This window comes from Arvicanthis niloticus, chromosome 1 (assembly GCF_011762505.2).
Source record: "Arvicanthis niloticus isolate mArvNil1 chromosome 1, mArvNil1.pat.X, whole genome shotgun sequence".
Classification (NCBI taxonomy): domain Eukaryota; kingdom Metazoa; phylum Chordata; class Mammalia; order Rodentia; family Muridae; genus Arvicanthis; species Arvicanthis niloticus.
This window is the reverse complement of record NC_047658.1, coordinates 165,291,229-165,312,139: the sequence shown is the minus strand read 5'-3', so window position 1 is coordinate 165,312,139 and position 20,911 is coordinate 165,291,229. Positions and strand designations below refer to the sequence as shown.

The window sequence follows — 20,911 nt, the reverse complement described above, 5'->3', positions numbered from 1 at the left end:
AGCACCAGAGGAAACACTGTTGCCAGGGAACACAAAGGCTTCTGGCTCTCTCTGTACCCTGTGCAAAATCTACCGCTTTCCCGTCTCTCCAACTCCCCTTTAGGGAGCATCTGGAGTCTGATCCTTGAACAGCTTTTTTTTTTTTTTTTTTTTAAAATAAAACAAAACAACTCCAGCGTTCTCCATGTTATTATGCCAAGTAGAAACCAAGAACTCAGGGGCCCACGATGTGACCCTAAGCAATTTACTATGCCACTAGTATTCTGTGAAATGGGTGGGCACTAAAAGTAAAGGCCTGATGGATGGACTCTGCGATAACGCCTTCAGAGAGAAAAGAAGGGAGGAGGGGGGCGTGAACAGACAATTTGAATGGAGTCGCTATGGCACCTTCCAATATGCTGGCAAATTCACTTCAGCCCACCCACTGCTCCCAGACTTCCTATAAACTTCTCATTTAAACTGAAATCCCCCAAGGTGGGATAGTTAGTCTCCTTCTCGCGGTTCCGCTTGGTCCCTTCTCCGGGCCCATTCTCTGCGGACGCAGGTCTGCCGGTCGGTGCGGGCTAGCCATGGCGGTCCCTGATGCAGTCCGTCCTCTGGCCAGCTTGGGCAGTGTCCCAACCTCCTGCGCTCGAGCTCTCTGCAGCGCTGCCCTGCAGGAGAGGCGGCAACACACTGCGGGATGCAGGGCGGTCGCCGCAGAGGTAACGGGCAGGACCCACGGCCGATGGATGGCGCGGAATAACGGACAGCCGCGCCGGGCCCTGTCAGTTTGACTTCTCCAGGTCTCCCTCCGTTACCTCCCGCGCTCCTGAGAAGACCGATGCACCGATCGCCGTGCCGCCGCCGGCTGAATGCAGCCGTGGGGGGAGCGGCGCTGGAAGCGCGCCGAGAGGCGGGGAAGGACCCGCGTCCAAGCGCGCCCGGGCGCCGGGAGCCGGGGGCGCGCACGCTCTGACGTCACGCGCCGCTCGCCCAATGAGCGCAGGCTCTGCGGGGAGGCGCCGTTCCCGCCCTCGCCCGCCGCTGGTCCGGCGCTCGGGCCGCCCCCGGGGGAGCGTCTGAGGAGGCGCGGGGCCGCGGCGGGCTAAGGCGCCGCAAGGCAGCGTCGAACAGCGGACGCTCGGTTCGGGCCCAGGGAGCCGCTCATCCGCGACCGATGTCCTCAAGATGGAGGCGGCGGGGGCGAGGGCGTGAGGAGGAGGGCGGCGCGGAGAGCGCGGGAGAAGGCCGAGGGGCGGCGGGGGCGGCGGGATGGGGCTGCTGCTCATGATCCTGGCGTCGGTCGTGCTGGGCTCGTTCCTCACGCTGCTCACACAGTTCCTGCTGCTCTACCGCAGACAGCCCGAGCCGCGGGCGGATGAGGCGGCCCGCGCGGGCGACGGCTTTCGCTACCTTAAGCCGGTGCCGGGCCTGCCGCTCAGGGAGTACCTCTATGGCGGCGGCGCCGAGGAGCCCGCTGCTGGGTCCTCCGAGGCCGGCGCCAGCGCGACCCCGACCCCCGACAGCCCGGCCCCGCCGACGCTGGAGACATGCTACTTCCTCAACGCCACCATCCTGTTCCTGTTCCGGGAGCTGCGGGACACCGCGCTCGCCCGCCGCTGGGTCACCAAGAAGATCAAGGTGGAGTTCGAGGAGCTGCTGCAGACCAAGACGGCCGGCCGCCTGCTGGAGGGGCTGAGCCTGCGCGACGTGTTCCTGGGCGACACGGTGCCCTTCATCAAGACCATCCGGCTGGTGCGGCCCGTGGTGGCCTCCGGCACCGGTGAGCCCGACGACCCCGACGGGGACGCGCTGCCCGCCACCTGCCCGGAGGAGCTGGCCTTTGAGGCGGAGGTGGAGTACAACGGCGGCTTCCACCTGGCCATCGACGTGGACCTGGTGTTCGGCAAGTCCGCCTACCTGTTCGTGAAGCTGTCGCGCGTGGTGGGGAGGCTGCGCTTCGTCCTCACCCGCGTGCCCTTCACCCACTGGTTCTTCTCTTTCGTGGAGGACCCGCTGATTGACTTCGAGGTGCGCTCCCAGTTCGAGGGGCGGCCCATGCCCCAGCTCACCTCCATCATTGTCAACCAGCTCAAGAAGATCATCAAGCGCAAGCACACCCTGCCCAGTTACAAGATCAGGTGAGAGGGGGTTAGGGGAGCCGAGGCTGCCCCGGGGTAGCCAGGGTCCCAGCAAGACCCTGGCATGCATTTTGCTTCCACCTGGACTGGAGGCCCCTAGGTAAAGAATAGCCGGTAGTGGGCACTTCCCGTGCTGCCAAGACAGTACAGGGAGCTGGAGGCCTGACACCCCCTCCGCACCCGACCCTGTCCAGTCAGTGTCTCTCCTGGACCTGTTGAGACACACTTGTGTGTGGCTGCTGCAACCTGGGGCAGCTGCTGTGTCTCTGTCTTTGCAGCATCTCCTGCACCAGGTGGAGAAGTTAGTTGTTCCTGGACACACTGCAGACCTGAAGGGCGTGCCTACAGCCCGGGTGTGTTCTGTGTGGCCTTGGCAGCTCTCCGGGCAGAGGCCGGGGTTGTTGTAGAGGGATGTGACTTGGAGGATTTGAGTCCCGTGCCTGGTGGTCTTCTCTGTGAATTTGTGTTAACTGTCATCTGCCCTTGGGATGTAGGTTCCACACCACAGACAGACCCAGACTCTACTTCTCAGGTGTCTGCTCCCTGTGACTCTTCCTTAATCCAATACTCCAAATCACCTTGGGGGAAATATTCTAAAGACAGTGATTTGGAGTTTTTAAAGTTCCTCTGTATCTGGTGGCCTAGTTTTATGTGATATACTTTTGATTAATGAATGCATGAGTCTTCTTGTTTGCTGACATGGAAGTGGAAGGGGAATGAGTATTTGGAGGGTTAGAGGTCTCCCATGTGGACTCGAAGGCTTGTGGAGTAGAACGGCCAAGTCTAACGTCTCTTTCTGTCCTTTAAATTTGTGTTGGCTAAATCGGACGTTTTGGATTTTGTTGTTTAATGTGAAATTATCAGTCTAGTATTGCCTTACATTACTGCTGCTCTTCAGTGGGGATTGAGTGTCCCTGGACATTGTTCTCTCCCCCAGTCTAAGGCACATAATGCAGAAGTAGTGCGGATTTGGGATGGATTTTTGATTTGTGGAGCTTGGACTTTACTAATTATGTTTTGTTAGGCTAATAGAATAAACAACAGTCTAAACTTTTGGGTGACAAGAGAACTGTTGTGTGGAGCACATCTTCCCATGGATTTGTACGGAGTGGTGAACTGGTCGTTTACTATGCAGGATTTCTAGTTCTGTAAAGTAGATAAAGCTTATGAAACCTGCCTTTACATGACTGCATTATGAGTTGTAGTTTTTAAGCAGTGATGTATTTATAGCAGTGTCTTGCTAAGAAAGTCATAAACAAAGTTGTTACAAATTTTGATAATCACAACTCTTGATGAACCAGAAACCGATGCAGATTGCATCACTCAATATGTAGGGTTTTTGGACATTTATTATATTCTTAACTATTCTCAGTGCTCAATAGTGATCAGGAATAAATACTGCCTCCCCCTTCATAAAGTTCAGAGTTGAGTGACGATTATTATCTACTTAATAACATTTAGACTCAGGTGGAGTTAATGAATGGTTGAAATTACTAGAAAGCTGCTTTTGGGTTGGCAAAGGGAACTAGAAATGTGGGCGTGGAAACACTGGCTGAGGAAGTCCTAGCACGTCTTGTTTGTGAAGCCACTTCTCCAGAGGTGTGCTACACGAGTGATAGTGTGGGGCTGACTTCAGATAAGAGAGTGGATTTTATAGCACACTTCAGACGCATCATCATTCTCACAAAGAGAAAGTAACTAGTATTAATCCTGTTTTATTGTTGAAGGAATGAAGCACATGGTAGGTAAACAACCTGCTTAAGTCATAGAAGCAGTCAAGTGGTGAAACTCTGCTGGGTGAAGGGAGGCTGCCTTTTTAATTTTTTGTAACTAAAGGAATTTATTTCAATTTCACTTTCTTATTTTTGGGCTGGGAATTATCTACCAGTAAATGCTTATTGGCTTAAAATTTTGCTTTCCTGTTTGTAAAAAAACTTATAAATTATTCTGATTGGATGAAGAAAAATACACCAAAAAAGGTTTTTTAGCTTTTAGAATTAAAAATAACATTTTACACAGCCCAAACCTTTAACCTCAACTCTAGAATGAAGTCCCTTAAGTGCATTAGAATGACTCCATTTACTTATCTTGTTTATCAGTAATGCAAAACAAAAAATTATAATGGTTCCTAAAGCAAAACAACTAGGAAATGGGAGAGGTTGTCTTTTTTGGGGCACACAGTTTTGATGCTGATAATTGTTAATGTTACCAACCATGGTGCTAGGGATGGAACCTGGAGCTTGCTAGGAAAGCAGTCTGATACTGAGCTGCACCACAGTAGTTTCATCCCCAGCTTTTTCTGGTTCTTAAATGTTTTGCTTTTATAACAGTAAGTTAGACATCTTTCCAAATTAACCTAGAACTCTGAATGAACTGAATGAACTGTAGCTATAAAACTTCCTGACTTAAACTGGAAACTTCAAGAGAATCTTTTAAAGTTTTTTGTAAGGCTAAACCTTTGGGTGTTACTCTGCTCAACACTTTTTAATCCTCCAGATTGTGTTTATCCATTTGAACATCTAATCTTCTCAGTAAGAGCTAAAATAGTAAAAGAAAAATTATACAGAGTCTCTGGGCTCTTTACTGCTTCAACCATTATGTGACAGTTGTCTTGTTGGTGAGCACTGTTGTCACCTATTTCTAAACTCCTGTTTTCCCTCTTCGTAGTAATAAAATAAAGTTGACTTTTACAACTTACCAGGTCTTAGGCTTTGACCTAGAAGTCAAGCTTCCTAAGGACTCATGATAGATGCTTAAATGTACCAACTAAAGCAGTTGTTTATAAAACACAGGATTTTAAAAATGAATTATAATGTGTTAAAGATATGTTGTCTGTTATATTGAAGTTAGGAGGAGCTTCTTCATTCAGCCCCCTCATTGTTTTAATTTTAATTAAAATGTGTATTTAAAAATTGTACATAAAGTAGAAATATTTTTAAAACTTCAAAATTAGTCTTTATCACTGATGTCTCATACATGGAGAGTCTCTCTTCACTGTAAAGTCTGAGGTGTAGTTGTGGGGTGTCAGGGCAGGGATATCTAGGGTTTGGGAGTCACATATATGAGATTCTTATTAATGTGTCCACTTTTAGACCAATGGTTCTCAACTTTCCTAAGGCTGTGACCCTTTAATACATACAGTTCCTCATGTGTGGTAAACCCAACCATAAAATTATTTTCATTGCTAATTCTTAAGTGTAATTTTACTACTGTAAGGAATTGTAATGCAAATGTCTGTGTTTTCTGATGGTCTTAGGTGACTCTGTAAAAGGGTTATTCAGCAACTTCTGCTGTTTTAGGGTGGTGGTGTCGTGTAGCCAGCATTGTAGCTCACGGGAAAGCAGTCCTAGCATGCTCCAGGGCTGGGCAGTTTGCAGGCACTGTTTATTTGGCCTGTATTAGTTTTTCCAGTACTAAAAGGTGAGAGATTTTACTTGAAGTCAATTTCTGGCTTCTGATTTTTATTTCCATATATGCATTCCTTATAACAACAAGCAAAAGAAACTGTAGTAGCAGCTTTGGGGTAAAACTGTGTAAGGCTTATCCTGTACTTCATAGTTGTACTCACCTGCCTCAGCGAGCTGGTCCCTGGTAGACTTGGAATCATGTGCATTTGAGGCCTGGAGTGCTTATGACTTAGTGGCTGGTGATTGTTTTACTCTTTTTCAACTTTATATTTTTGAAAGAACTGCCATCGAGCAAATTTACTTATAACAGAATCTATATAGTGTTGAATTTTAAAAAGTCATTCTGCCACAAATTAAAAATAAAATCTTAAAATATTTGCACTTGACTTACTGAGTAGTAGTTGAAAATTACAGGGTCTGCCTTTTGTTTGAGTTTGAAAAATGGTTTGCATGAGTGGATTCGGTCAGTAATTAACAATTCTTGGCTACAAAAGAGGAAACAGTTAACAGCTATTTGGTTGGCATTGTATTTGGGTTTATTGAATATGGAACATGTGGAGAAATCATTTGTAGGTATTTATGGGTACAGAATATCTTTGGTCATTAGTTTTTGCTGTAACTAATTGTTTTGTCCTGTCTTTTTATTACTGTAAACATCCTGAAATATATTTGTAGGATTTTTTACATATTCTCAGTGACTTGAAAGCAAAGAAGACCACACTGTATTATCCTGCTAAGGTCGAGGGACAGGACAATAACTCCATTATATTAATGTACACACCATTGATTTCCAAGAACTAAATTAGGCTTGGTCTGTAAAGCCTCCTACTTTATAATGTAGTTTATGCATAATTTATTTCTTGGTCTAATGAGATGATGAAGAAGAGCATTTGTTCTTAATGTTAGTTACATTTAAATTTTTTCCCTGATTATTTGAGGCAAAGATGATTTTAAGCAATCTATTCTCTCTTAGAAACTTCCAAAGTAAATTCACAAAAACAAAACAAAACAAAATGACAAAACTGTTTGGGAGGTGTAATGTATTGTATTTAACTCTTTCATACTTTTTTTTTTTTTGTGTACATAGATAACCTTAAAATGGTATGTTCTCTTTAAGGTGGTGACTAAAATTTCTTAGTGGCTATAGTGATGGTTAGCTTTACTTACTAAAATTACTAGGAAATATAAACATTCATACTTCAAGATTCTAGAAACAATGACATTAGTGTGTTATTCTAGCCATCCTGAAGTAATGATGTAATGTAATAGCTGATTTTCATCTGCTGTGCTTTTTTCTTACATTGTGGCTCAGAGGAAATATGTTTTCATGTCTCTTTGTAAATGGAATTTCAAGACCATTTTCTCAGAGATGAATCATGAAGTCGTTTTAGAAAGTCATTTATTTTTCAGTAAGTGCTGATTGCAAACTACATATATCTAGTTCTTTGCTGGGTGTGCCCGTGATTAAAAATAGTTATAAGAAATTCATTCTGCCATGCAATTTGTTTTCTAGGGCAAACAAATAATTAAATTAATAATGGTGGCATTTGGATATACTTAAGACTTCAGTTTGTGAGGAACACGAACAGATCAATATCTCGGCTTAAGCAATCAGGTGATTACTTATTGTTATATATAGTATAGTATGTCTAGGGCAAAACACTATATATAGGGTTCAGTACTACTCAGTTCCACATATTTACTGCAAAGTAATGCTAGAGTTAAATGTTCTCGGGTTTAATGATAGTTTTACTTCTGGCACATTGGGTTTCCTGAAGATGCTATTATAGAAATGCATTGATAAATCTGCTTTAGAAATCTGAGGGTAAAAGTAGGAAAAAGTTAGGCTTTAATCAGTAATGTATATGTGAATTGGCTATGTCAGAGAAACACAGTTTATTCCTGAAATAAAGCATATCATGTTGGAGAAGTATCCTGATCCAACATTTAATATTGATGTAAAGTATTACTAGCAGTTTATTAGATGAGCTGGACAGTAAAATAGCTTTACTATAGGTGTCTGGCAGGCACTCTAAGCAGCCCACACACTGTTGTGTCTCTCCCAAGGAAGAGAGACATCTTGGATCCATGACTTTCTCAGAGCCCTAAGTAAATAAACAAAGTAATAGGAAAAATCCAGGAATCCCAAACTCCCATGCTGCTTCAGTAGTAATAAAGTCATCTCTCCAAGTGCAGAGGGCTATGTGGGCTAGAAGCTTTTAGGCCTGTAAGCTTCAATTATTTTGTGTGTTTTTAAATTTTAAAAGAAGATGATGAAATTATCTGCACCTGAAAATTCTGAGGTATTCACTGCCTGGCCTTCTTCAGTTCTTTACCCTCAAAAAACAAAGAAAAAACTCACATGATTCTAGCCTGCCACAAAACAAAGCAAAACAAAACTGCTTCTCAGCTTTTTAAAGGGTCTTCTGAGTTTTGTTTTAGGAAAAGCTGATGGGGACTGTGGATAATTTTTGCAGAAAAATAGAAAAACAGATTTTTGTTTAATTTCATGAAATTAATTACCTTGAAACATACATAGGTATGTTACCTTGAAATATACATAGGGTTTTTAGACATCAGGCTGAAAAGTAAACACTGAGAGAAGACAGTTTTGTTGCCATAAATTCAGCTAATACTAATAAGCTAGCACAGAGCAGACACTTCGTAGTCTAGCTCACCTTCTTATGATGTGCCCAAGAGTGTATGGCTCAGACGTTTCTAAACATACTTCTGTTCTCTCTCCCCCTCTCCTTTTCCTTCTCTTTTTTCCATTCCCCCTGCCTCTCTGTTTTTTTTTCTCTCTCTCTGTCTCTCTCTCTCTTCCCTCTTAGTGAGATTTCTCTAGCTTGTTTGAGGTATCTGATGCAGCAATAGTTCAATATTGATATCTGAAGTCCAAGTTTCTACCCTCAACCCAAATAATTATACCATAACTTTCTTCTACCAATCTCATTGGGTAAATGCTGAATTTTTTTCCAGTATTTTACTAGTCTTTTACAGATAGTCACATAATCTTGAGTTGTTAAAAATCTATTCCTACTATTCCCAGTGTTATTTTGGAGTATACTAAATGATCAAACACGTGCAGTTGTTTTGTACACTGGATAGATGACTCTCAGTTCTTTCTCCACCTTCCTCCGGACACCTGCCTTCTTTTGCTGCTTCCATTCCTCTCCTTAACAACCAAGTGCAGTAACAGTGTGACCCGCAGGTGCATTTGCAAGGAACAAGATGTCTCTCCCAACAGTATGTGTGGACCCAACTCTTCCTCTTTACCCCTTTAAAAAAATTAACTTATGCAGTCTTTAATGAGATCTACTGCTCCTGCATCTTCTTAGTTGTTTTCTTGTATTTGCCCTTCTTCTTTCCTGCTTATTAAGACTTGGCTTTCCTCTCCAGGATCTCTCTCTGTCTCTCTCTCTCTGTCTCTCTCTGTGTCTCTGTCTCTGTGTCTCTCTCTGTCTCTGTCTCTGTCTCTGTCTCTCTCTCTCTCTCTCTCTCTCTCTCTCTGTGTCTCTCTCTCTCTCTCTCTCTCTGTCATTTGCCCAGCTTTAGCCTGGTGATGATCACATTGCTGGGGTGGATGCCCACATGGACAGTTATGCCATCAGACTTTTCTTGCTGTGTCTGTTCATATATATGACATATTCTTTCTATACACCTGGCCTTTGTAATTTCCTCAGACAACCTGAACTTCATCGTCCTTTCTATTGGTCATAGATTGAACATTATATTTCTGTCTCAGCTCTTTGGAAGAGAGGAAGACATGATCTCTCCTAGAATGTAAGAAGGTGCATTGAAATGCTGTTTGTGGTTTTTGCTTTGGTCATAAGTCACAAACGGATTGAACTACATTTTGGTGGCTCACAGTCCTGTGATGGCCACAAAACGGAAAAAAAGTTACTCCTCACTCTTGACTATTCTCTTTCTTTGGATTTCTTAGACAGAATATATGGAATGTGTTTACTACCCCACCTTTTAAGGAGGGTGTATGCGTCTACATGTGCGTGCACATGTGCATTCATATGCCTACGCATGTGCAGTCCAGAGTTTGGTGTTAGGTTTCTGACTCAGTTGCTCTCCACTTTATTTTTAGAGATCAGCTTTCTTACTGAACTTGAGGCTTGCAGATTGAGTTAGATTGACTGGCCAGTCAGCCACTAAGGGGTTGTCCTGTCTCTGCCTCCTAGCCTCAGGATTACAGGCCATGATCCCCTATATGTGGTTCTAGGGGATCGAACTCATTTCCCCATGTTTGCACAAGCACTTTACTGACTGAGCAATTGTTTCAGTTCTAACTTGCTTTTTTTTCTTAATGTTTAAAGATTATTGTTGACTGATGATTTATAAACAAATACTTTTGTATAGTCTGTAGATATGTGCCTCCTCTCCCTGCACTGTTCTGCAGATATCAGTCCTTTGCAAGGACTTTGAAGTCAATCCTAGCCCTATATTGGGTACTAGTTCCTCTTTTCCCCACAATGAAAAGCCAAATAAGGATGTTCTTGGAGCCTTCTCTACATTCCAAAAGCCTTGGTTTTTAATTTTACATTCCTAGAACAGTCGATATTGATTAGCTGTAGATTATTCTTTCCTTGAACTGATATAGAATAACAATAAAATTTATTTTCATCAGTCTAGTGCATAATTGTCAGTTTTTGTGAAATCAGCAGAATGTTTTAGTACACATTTCTCTCTATTCTGTAGTCAGCACATTGGGCACCATAAATTCTTCATGTGGGAAGAGTGAAGCTGATTCTATGGTGAGTGGGATACTGAAATAGTTGGGCTCTGATTTGCTTTAGTAACAGAGCTGGGAAATCTCTCTCTCCCCACCATAATTACTTCTTGTTATTGTATACTTAAAAGAATACTGTGGCTACTGTTGTAAAAATAAGCCAGGAGGCTTTATTCTTTTGCATTAAGTACTGTCTTCATTACTTTTCTATTGCTATGATAAGACACCTTGTCTAAAGGCTTACAGCAACAGAGAGTTAGAGTCCATGACTATCATGGCAAGCAGCATGGCATACATGGCACAGAAGCAGTAACTGAGAACTCACATATTGATACATGACCAGATACACAATCACAGGACCCAAGAACACATTTACTCCAGCAAAATCACACTTCCTAATCTTTCCCAAACAGTTCTACTAACTGGAAACCAAGTATTCAAAGTATAAGCCTATGGGATCCATTCTTATTGAAACCACTGCCAGTACTTAATTTATTTACTTGAGTCATTGCTAAGATATTTTCCATTAAACAGGCAATTGTGACTTGGGTGTGATATTAAGGAAGGATGCTGCTGCTAGGGTCAAATCTGTATTTACCTCTACAACTTTATGTGACTACAAGTTTTTGCTAGAAAGTTTTTTGTAGCAGTAGTAACTCTGTCTTATATGTTTCTAATCCTAGCACTTGGGAGATGGAGGAGGAGGGGGCCATCCTCAGCTACATATCGAGTCTAGGCCACACAAGACTATATCTCAAAAAACAAGCAAACCATAAGAAGCATGCATGAGCTTCTTTTCTGTGTAGTAGCAGAGAGAGAGAGAAAGAGAGAGAGAGAGAGAGAGAGAGAGAGACAGAGAGACAGAGAGAGACAGAGAGAGACAGAGACTGACTTGAAAATTAACTTGTGCTCTGTTCTTAGACAACTTGTGCATGTAGATATAAGTATCTAGCAAATTACACGTCTAGTATTTGTGTTATATTTTTTATGTTCTATTTGTGTTATATGTTTTGTCTGTTTCACAAATGTGTTTTTTTCACAAATGTGTTTTTAAAAGTTACCCCCACCTCCCTCCCTCTTCCTTCTCCCTCTCCCTCTCCTTTTCCTCTTCCCCCTCCTTCCCTCTCCCCTCCCCTCCCTATTCCCCCTCCTCTCTCTCTCTCTCTCTCTCTCTCTCTCTCTCTCTCTCTGTGTGTGTGTGTGTGTGTGTATGTGTGTGTGTGTGTGTGTGTGTGTGTGAGAGAGAGAGAGAGAGAGAGAGAGAGAGAGAACAACATCCAGACTATTATTCACCCTCCACTTTGTTTTGAGATAGTCTTTTAGCTTCAAGGATTCTTTTGTTGTGCCTCCCATCTCACCATAGGAACATGGGATTATAGACAGGTGCCACTGCATCCAGCATGAATGCTGGAGAACCAAACTTGGGTCCTTACCCTTGCATGGCAAGTGTTTTACCCACTGAACCATTTCCCTCTCCCATTTGCCATAGGATGATTATAGTTGCTGACTACATATAGTCTTTTTTTTTTTTTTTTTTTATCCCCATGATACTCGGGCTGAGACAAATGGGACAGAGTGGGATTCGAACAGGCAGAGAGAGAGCGCGCGCCACCTATAGGCTTACCTTAGTCATTTGGTAACATAAGTAACTCATTCAGGTCTTTCCAGTTCTCTGTAATTTGCTAGAATAAGGTATTTTATACAGTTGTATGAAAATTATTTTTAGAATGCACCAGAAGTCTCTTGTTCTTATTGTTACTAACAGATACAACTTTTCTGTAAAATTCAGCACTTCAGTATTTGGAAAGATTGATTATTTATTTATTCCTTTTTTGAGACAGGGTTTGTCTGTATCCCTGGCTGTCCTGGAACTCTGTAGATCAGGCTAGCCTTGAACTCAGAGCTCTGCCTATTTCTGCCTCCCAAGTGCTGGAATTAAAGGCATGCTCCACCACTACCTGGCAACTTTTTGGTTTTGAAGCAGGTCATAATAGCAAACTTTTGACATGGAGGAATTAAGCTAAATATTTGAAGTAAAATATTTCCTTTTGTTTACTAATGTTGGTGTGGTGAGGAGTATAAAGTTCAGATATTTGCAGATGAATAAAGAAAAAAATTGATGATCTTAATTTGTAATAAACTTTATTAAGCATAGCATATCTAAGTATTTTCATATTTCAGAAAACATTTTGCTTTTACTTGAGAAAGAACAATTAAAAAGCTGGACAGTTATAACCTTTGAATATAAATTCTTCCTCCTTGCTCTGTTCAAATCTCTGCCTTCCTGTGTGGAGTATGCCTTGTCTGTTCTGATGTGCACAGACAAAACTTACATAGTCATATATTATGGTCCCTGCCTTTTCCTTAGTTGGGAGGTGATAATTTTACCTTAGGTTATTTTCTCTCCCTAGTTCCACAAGAGTTCAGTTTATTCAATAAAATTTAATACCTTGTTAGGGGTACTGTACAGTTCAGAAATAATTTATGGTAAGACTAAATCAAAATAGTCCCCTTTTAAAAGTGTTTTTTGTTTTGCTTTGTTTTTAAATCTAGTAGTGAGAAACAATGTAACTGGGTTAAGTACCTGTCTAGTGCAAGCATGAGGACCTGAGTTGATCCCCAACATCCATGTAAAAGCTGAGCATGGTATTCAAGTACCTGTAATTCTAGTCATGGGGTGTGTGGACAGGACTGTGAAAAGGTGGATTCTTAGAGCTCAGTGGTTAGCTAACCTTACTGAATCAGTGAGTTCCAGATCTAGTGAGTGAGAGACACTGTCTAAAAAGATAAGGTGGAGGAACTGGAGAGATGGCTCAGCAGTTAAGAACATTGTCTGTTTTTCTAGAGGACCTGGATTTGATTCTCAGCATCCTCATAGCAGCTCTCTACTGTCTAGTTCCACAGTGGATTTGATCCAGGCCCTTGCCGGCCTCAGCAGGCATTAGGCATAATGCCTGATAGACCTACTTGAAGACAAAATGCCCATATACATAAAATAAAATAAAATAAAATAAAATAAAATAAAATAAAATTAAAATCATGTATCTCCACCAGTCAAAGATAGTTGATATATCTAGGTTGGGTAGTGGGTTACACCTCTGATTGAGCATTACCAAACTTATAAAGCCTTTGATTAACATTGTTTAAAAAATGTATAAGTACAAAAAGGAAAAGGGGTCATGGGATAGGGGTTTTCTAAGGGGGGGATGGGGAAAGGGGATGGCATCTGAAGTGTAAATAAAATATCTAATATAAAATGGAAAAAAAAAGAAAAGAAAACAAAACAAAACAAAAATATTTTTTAAAAAAAGGTGGGGCTTGATAGACGATACCTAACATTGACCTCTGGTCTCTACAATTGTGTATACCTGTACACAAACTCTAACACACAGATTATAATCTTTAACTCTTTTTAAAATGTAGTTGAGGCACCCTTTGACTGGTTCTCTTAGATCTTCATAAGGGGCCCCTGTCAAGTCAAAATTATACTCATAGTAATATAAAGTATAAAAATGTAATTTGCCTTTCCCATTTAGTCCTTTACAGTGGAATTTTCAAGAAGTCACATGACATATTACGATGTCATTACTGACAATTAATGGAATGTAAGGTTAATTTCTCATGGGGAATGTTAATGGACACCATCCCTAGAAACAACAGCTTTTTGGAGTCCTCAGTAATTGAAAAACACATGTGAGGATCCTAAGAACAAAGTGTTTGCAAACCACTAGTTTAACCTGATGTTTCTTTTCACTATATGTAAGGGAACTATTTTTGTTTGTTCCTTTCTGAGTCACCTTTGATGAATATTGGATATAGACATTATTTTCAATTGCTGTTTAGAACTACTAGTCCATGTTGACGGTGTAAGACATACAAGAATGAGAGTAGATCTGATTCAGTGTTAACTGCCATTTATTGTGTAACAGCAAACAAGATAGTTGAGTGTCTCATCTTTAGTTTCCACCTATAAAAAATGAGGTTTCTTAAGTTCCATACATTGTTGTGAGTTGCCAGAATCAAGGATACACGTGAAAATATAGTGTGGTTTATAGAAGTTATAACATTTAATGGCTAGGAATGCTAAAATGGGGAGGGATACTGGCTATTGTTGATTTGTTCTCTTATAATTGTTAATTGATACGTACCATGCAAGGTACAGTTTTAAAACAGTTATAGGCACTGAACTCAGGACCCCCTGAAGTCTAAAGCTGAGGGAAGAGAACTAGCCATGAATGTAAAATTTGAGTCAAAGAAGGTTCTGAAATGCTTTATGGTGGTGGAAGAGGATGTTTGCTTTCTGACACGTCTATAGAAGGCCAGCCTTAATACACGTACACAAAGTTTGATATGAAGTATTTCTAGAGCATATCCCTGTGTCACATGCTTTATCAGAAACTACTCATCTAATTCTTAAAACACTTATACAAGATGGACATTATTGCTGCCTTTTCAAATGAAGAAACTGGGCCTTTCAAAAGCTGAAGTAACTTGCCTAAAATGTCTCAAACCTAGTAAGTATTAGAGCCAAAGTCTGAGACCAAGTAAACAGTACTACTTTAAATTGCGTTTTTAAAAAACCCAAAGAACAAAACCCAGAAAGTCATGGGGAAATCAGAAAATCTGAGAGAAGGAATTCAGAGTTCTACAAAGATAGAAATTATGGGCATTAAAAATGGATATGGAATGCATCAGCAGGGAGTAGGGACCAGCTATGAGTGGAGAATTATTCATTCAAATGAAGCTGACATGAAATCACTAACCTCAGTGAAAGATATCTGAGTTATGTCTACATTTTCTCCTTCTCTTTTGTTCCTTCTTGAGTCTTACCTTCTACTTCCCAGATACTACACTAAGAGTACATTAATGGTAGAGTACACACTTTCTTGTTATCACACTAGCCTAACATTTTTTTGTCAATACCACCTAAGGTGGGCAAGATCATCAGGTTCAAATACACTTTCTTTTGAAAGGAGTAACTGGCCTCGGGTGTGAGTGTGCCTCTGCTCTTATTGGCTGTCTCTCTGTTCTCTTTGGTTTCTAATTTTCTCCTTGATATTACAGGATATTTGTACATTCATCTTTCACACATAGTGTTGTGTAGAATAAATATTTGGAAGTGTTTTTGTTATTTTCATGATACTGTTTGAATTGAGCATTACACACAATACATGCTATGTTTTTAACCAGTTAAAAATAAAAGGAAGAAATGCTGTCACATATGTGTTTAAGAGTTCTTAAAATAAGTTGGTTGGGGATTTAGCTCAGTGGTAGAGTGCATGCCTAGCAAGCTCAAGGCCCTGGGTTCGGTCCTCAGCTCTGAAAAAAAAAAAAAAAAAAAGAGTTAAATAAGTTAATAATATAGACAAAGCTCCTAGAACAATGCCTCCCACATAAATGCTAGCTGGATAAGAAGTGGGACAAGCCTAGTTGTTGTTTTAATAGTTCTAATGAGCTAGTTGTGTAGGCAGGCCACTTTATTTCTCAGTGCCTTTGCTTCCCTGAGAAAACAAGGAGGTTATCACAGATAATGTTTAAGGTTTAAACATCTCTCCTGTTTGTTGACTGGTAGTGTTCATAGTATTTTTGGTTATCATTTAGTAAGAAAATGTTACTCTTAAAATGTGCTTTCTTACAGTCATGCATTGAGATCCCAGTATATAGGTGTAGAAGACAGAACATGTGTTTTTTATAAATTTGGAACAGACTTTTAAAGGGTGATGACAGGTACCTCAGAGGCGACATAAACACTTGAAGAATTCTATGTTTAACAGGTAATGTTTATGATATCTTGCAGTTTAGAAAGTGCTAGCATTTTTTTAAAAAAAATCTTCATCTCACAAAGAATACAACCTCCCTGACTTAAACAAGAAATAGGAGATGAAAAATCTTACTGAAATCATATGCTTTGTTACATAATGGAGTTGAAAGTGCTGTCTATTTATATTGCTTTAAATTTCGTGTTCTTTTCATAATACTTTACCTCCTTGGCAAGTCCTCCATCCACCTTGCCTATGTATTTCTAGAAGTAGAATTCTTACTCTGCATTGAAGGACTGTGTCCTTGTAAAAACTAATTGTTAGTTTGCCTTTTACTGGGCTGAACACTCTAGTAAATTTATCATCCAGGAAAGAACACACAAGCTGATTGAAGTTGAGTAGCTTAGACCTCAGCATATTTTTATACTGGGTTTGTAGCAAACCCTTCTCCAAGGATCACAGTGTTTGCAAACAGTTTTATTGCTGCCATGTGATGAAGATGTCACCAGCTGGCATTCAGGATGTTTTACAGAACAATCTTGAAAAGACATCTTCAAGCAAAAACATATTTTAATGTTACAGAAGATGTTGTCATCCAATATGAGAAAGAGGTTTAGCTTCTTCTGTAGGTATAAAATTTTAATTATATACTTTAATATATACTTAATATAATAATATATTAATATAACACACATTTAAAAATCAAACTTGTTTCTTGTCCTTAAACATTAATTGAAGATTTAACTCACTACAGGAAAAGTTTGTGATTGTGACAGTTTAGCTCAGAATATTGACAAGATGAGCAGTTATAAAACAGAGTGAGGGCCTGAATTCAGTCCCCCTAAATGCACATAGCAGTGCTGAGGATGATGGTGTGCTTGTGATCTCAGTGCTGGGGGAGGTAGGACAGGAGGATCTTGGGGCTGTTTAGCCAGTGAAGCATACTTGGTAACTTTAAGGCCATTAGGTGATACTTTGAAAGGAGGTGGATAACCTCACTGAGGATGACACCAAGGATGCTCTGGCGTCCCCACATGTCCACACATATATGTACCTGCATAGAAGAACATGCAAGTAAGTGCACACACAGAGAAACATGTCATATACCATCTAGTAGTTCTGCATGGTCTAAAAGTAACTATTTTCCTTATTTCTGATTTTTTTTTAACACCCTTTGTCCTATTTTTTAACTTTATAATTTGAATCATATTATTGTGCTTATTTATTTTTTTGGTGTAGCTTTTTTGATTAAATGTTTATGCATATGGCTGTAATTTGTTCATTTTATTTTCTGTAATCTATTCCACTCTACAAGCAAGCCTCAATGGAGTAATGATGAGCGATTGCTTAGTGTTGTTAGGAATGGTTTTACACACATCTTTTCATGATGTACATTTATTTCTATTAGATACTACTTGGGCTAGGATTGTTAAATCATAGACTGTATGTCTGTTTAGAATTAGTAGAGATTTTCTAATTAAGTCTAATTTTCTAATTAACTGTGCAGCAGTTTTACATACTCTAGCATTTGGTCCTATCTCTTCATTTTAGTTAATGCATAAAGATTAAAAATCAAACAAAAGTATTTAATTAGGTGCTGAGAATTTAACCCACAACTTACTTTTACCATTGAGCCACAGCATAAACAGAAAGGTTTTATAAAAATTAACTTGGCTGCCCTAAGTCTCACAGTGTAGGTGTGACATTTGTAACAGTTTCTCTTTTAGCAGCTGCTAAGGTTCAGGGAATAGGTTCTAAAGTTAGACTTCTAGATCTCTACCACTTTCTAGCTGTGTGTATTTCCCTTGAGCAAGTTACTTAACTGATTGTGTATCAATTTCCTCATCTATACAATGAGTGTTAATTATATACCTATCCATCTCATAGAGTTACTGTAGAAAGTAAATTATAATGGAAGGTAAGCATTAGCTGTATGCGTAATTATGGTGTTGCTTCCATGTTGCTGAGTAATGTAACAACTATTTTTGATATTGATATAATGCTGTCTACTGTTTAACCTTGTAAGATAGATGACCCAACTAATACCCTCTCTTACCATCGCTCTGCCTTTTCCAATATATTACATCACTGCTTTAAGTTGGTGACATTTATAGTCTGTTCACTATAAGAGCAGTTTGGTTTATTATTATTATTACTATTATTATTATTATTGTTGTTGTTGTTATTGTTATTGTTATGCTGTGTGGATCATATTTAAATGTTTGCTTGAATTTTTGTAATTTTTTGGTGGGTAGAAATAAATTTCAGTTTAATACATTATAGTAATTCTTGGATAATAGTTTTTCCTACCCCAGTGCTTGTAACTGCTTTGTTTGTTTCTGAGACAGGATTTCTTTTCTTTACTTTTTTTTTATTGGATATTTTATTTATTTGCATTTCAGATGCCATCCCCTTTCCCCATTTCCCCTCCCTAGAAACCACCTCTCCCATCCCCCCTCCTCCTTTTTGCTTTTATACCATTTTAATTACATTGAGTATCACAGAACCTTGGTCTTCTGAAAAAAGCTTGCAAGTACTGGAAGAAGTGAGTCAGGATTTAAGCAGAAGCAAGAGGGAAGTGGGCTTGATTATTGCTGGTATAACAGCTTTAATTACATTAATTGCTAGCGCCACTGCTTCTGCAATTGCTTTGACACAAGAAGTTAAGACACCTACTTTTGTTAATCATTTAGCAAAAAATGTTACTATTGTGTTGAATATACAAGAGGATTTAGATAGGCATTTGGAACAACGGATTGAGACAGGATTTTTTAAATGACATTTTTATACAAGCTTGGTTTTGATTTACCCTCTCCCAGCTTCTCATCCTCCACCTCTCACGTAAGATCTTTGAAACAGGATCTTACCATGTAGTCAAGACTAACCTTCAACTTAAGATTTGTGCTATGTTTATAGGTGTGTACCAGAATGCCAAGCTGCTCGCTTGATTTCTAGTTACGATTATCTAGATTATTCTAGTACAACATGTATCTCTTTTCAGTGTTAAGTTTCTGAGTTTGAGTCTGTTGTTTCTGGTACTGCTGTGAAGTATACCTTGTCTATAAACTAATCAATTAAAATGTGGCTCCTTCAGCAGTAGTTTCGTTGGTCAGTGGTTGATATTTGTTTGATCCTAGAAGAGATGCTTCTAGCCTTTTTATATTCTGGTTCTCCTGTGGAAGCTCGGCAGCTGAAGGTCTTAAGGTATGTTTCTTAAATGCATATGTCTTTGGTGAGTCTCGGTAGTCTGTTGTGCACCAAGTTGGCTTTATTAGGAAGAGATTCGGAGGTTGTTTTGACCGGCTCTGTCTTCCTGTCAGTAGAGTGTCTGTGCCAAGGTTCTGAAAGTCGTGGTAGGAAGGAAACAGCTAGGTTTCTCTTGGGTGAAACTCCAATTCTAGGAACGGAGCTCTGTGGTGTCAGGGACAGGCTGATAGGCTTTAGCTGTTCTCACCATGGAACCATAACTCTGTGGGCAGGGAACAGGCAATCAGGGCCTCTCAGTACTGTCTTCTCAGGGTGCTACTGTAGACCACTCAATCTGCAATCACATTTAGGCCAAAGAACAGTCATCATCTTTTACTGTGCTATCTAAAATGTAGTCCTGTAACAGGTAGCTGGAGATTGGTGAGAAGCACTGCTCAGTCTTTCTGTCTAGATACAAAGCCCTTCACCTGGAGCTACAGCAGTCTAGATGGGTCTGTCTCCCTGAGTTCGTTGAGAGAAAGGGAGCCATCTTGATCAGAGTTGGCTTTCTTACTAAGTTTTATAGAACCATTTAAGGGACTTTGTTTTGTTTTAATTTTCTTTTAAAAATTTTTCTTCAGAGTTTACTGGGGAGCAGGTAAATGATCTCCTTACACTGTTCCTTAATTCTAGTCTTCCTAAGGTTAGTGTTTAAGTTTTCTACAGTAGGAGGAAGTGCACATAGCTCACTAAAGGAGGCGAATTTTCTGCAAGCCCGAGTGGGAAAACTAACGATTTTGAGTTGATAGGAGGTAGTAGGATTGATGGAGATGGGAGGATGGGAAGGTAAAGGCAGAGTAGAAACAGCGTGCTTTGTTGCTGTTGGGCTTCCTCGTGAATAAGGAAATGCTTGTCTTAAACAGTTTAGGGGTGTAAATATGTAGATTCTTTTGACTGGCTTGTGAATGACAGATTTATCCTGTTTAATGTATTCATCTTAAATAAGATACATACTTTTTTTTTTTTTAGTTTTAATGTATTTTATGTATAAACATTGTTAGCAAAACACTGTAGACATTAATAAATTCAGGTTAGACTATATATCATACACTGTAATTGGTGCTCCTTTGAGACTTGTGACATGTTTTAACAAGAATTGATTGTTAGAGCAGCTATGATTTAGCTAAATAACTTAGAGTATTAATGCTGAAGTTTCTAGAGAATATAGTGATATTTGTAATTTGTAAGTTAATAGATTCTTTGGAAACTTTATAAGGCTTATATTTTCAGAGCTCTCAGATACAATATTATATTAATATATAGTTTCTGATCTTTTTTAATCTCCAAAAATTTGGAACATGTCTGAGTTAAATGGCTTCAGAAGCAAATCAGTATAATATTGTGGCAAATCTGGGGGACTTTTCTGCTTTCTATATTAGTTTAAAACCAGGATAAAACAATGAGCATTGTCTGTTCCTACTTCTCCTTTGTCTAGGAGATTTTCCTTTATTCAGTTACTGTGAAAAAGGGCTTTCCCTCCTGTATCAGCATCCTTCAAAATAAACCATAGTATACTACTGTTATCGTCCATATGTTTAATTTTTAGTGTTTGACTTTATAAATCAGCTCAACAATACTGAAGTACTGGATGTGAGACACCCTGGCTGGTTTGTGGAAAGCACAGGTGTTGTGAGATGA

General features: G+C 40.0%; 1 protein-coding gene across 1 annotated transcript in view; it reads left to right on the top strand.

The window, feature by feature from the left end:
• The first annotated feature begins 1,164 nt into the window (after positions 1-1,164).
• Pdzd8 (PDZ domain containing 8) overlaps positions 1,165-20,911 on the top strand; it is a 59,133-nt gene continuing 39,386 nt past the window's right edge. The window contains exon 1 of the mRNA XM_034494903.2: positions 1,165-2,123. Coding sequence (XP_034350794.1) covers positions 1,255-2,123 — 869 coding nt within the window. The 5' untranslated portion in view covers positions 1,165-1,254. The remainder of the gene's footprint in view (positions 2,124-20,911) is intronic.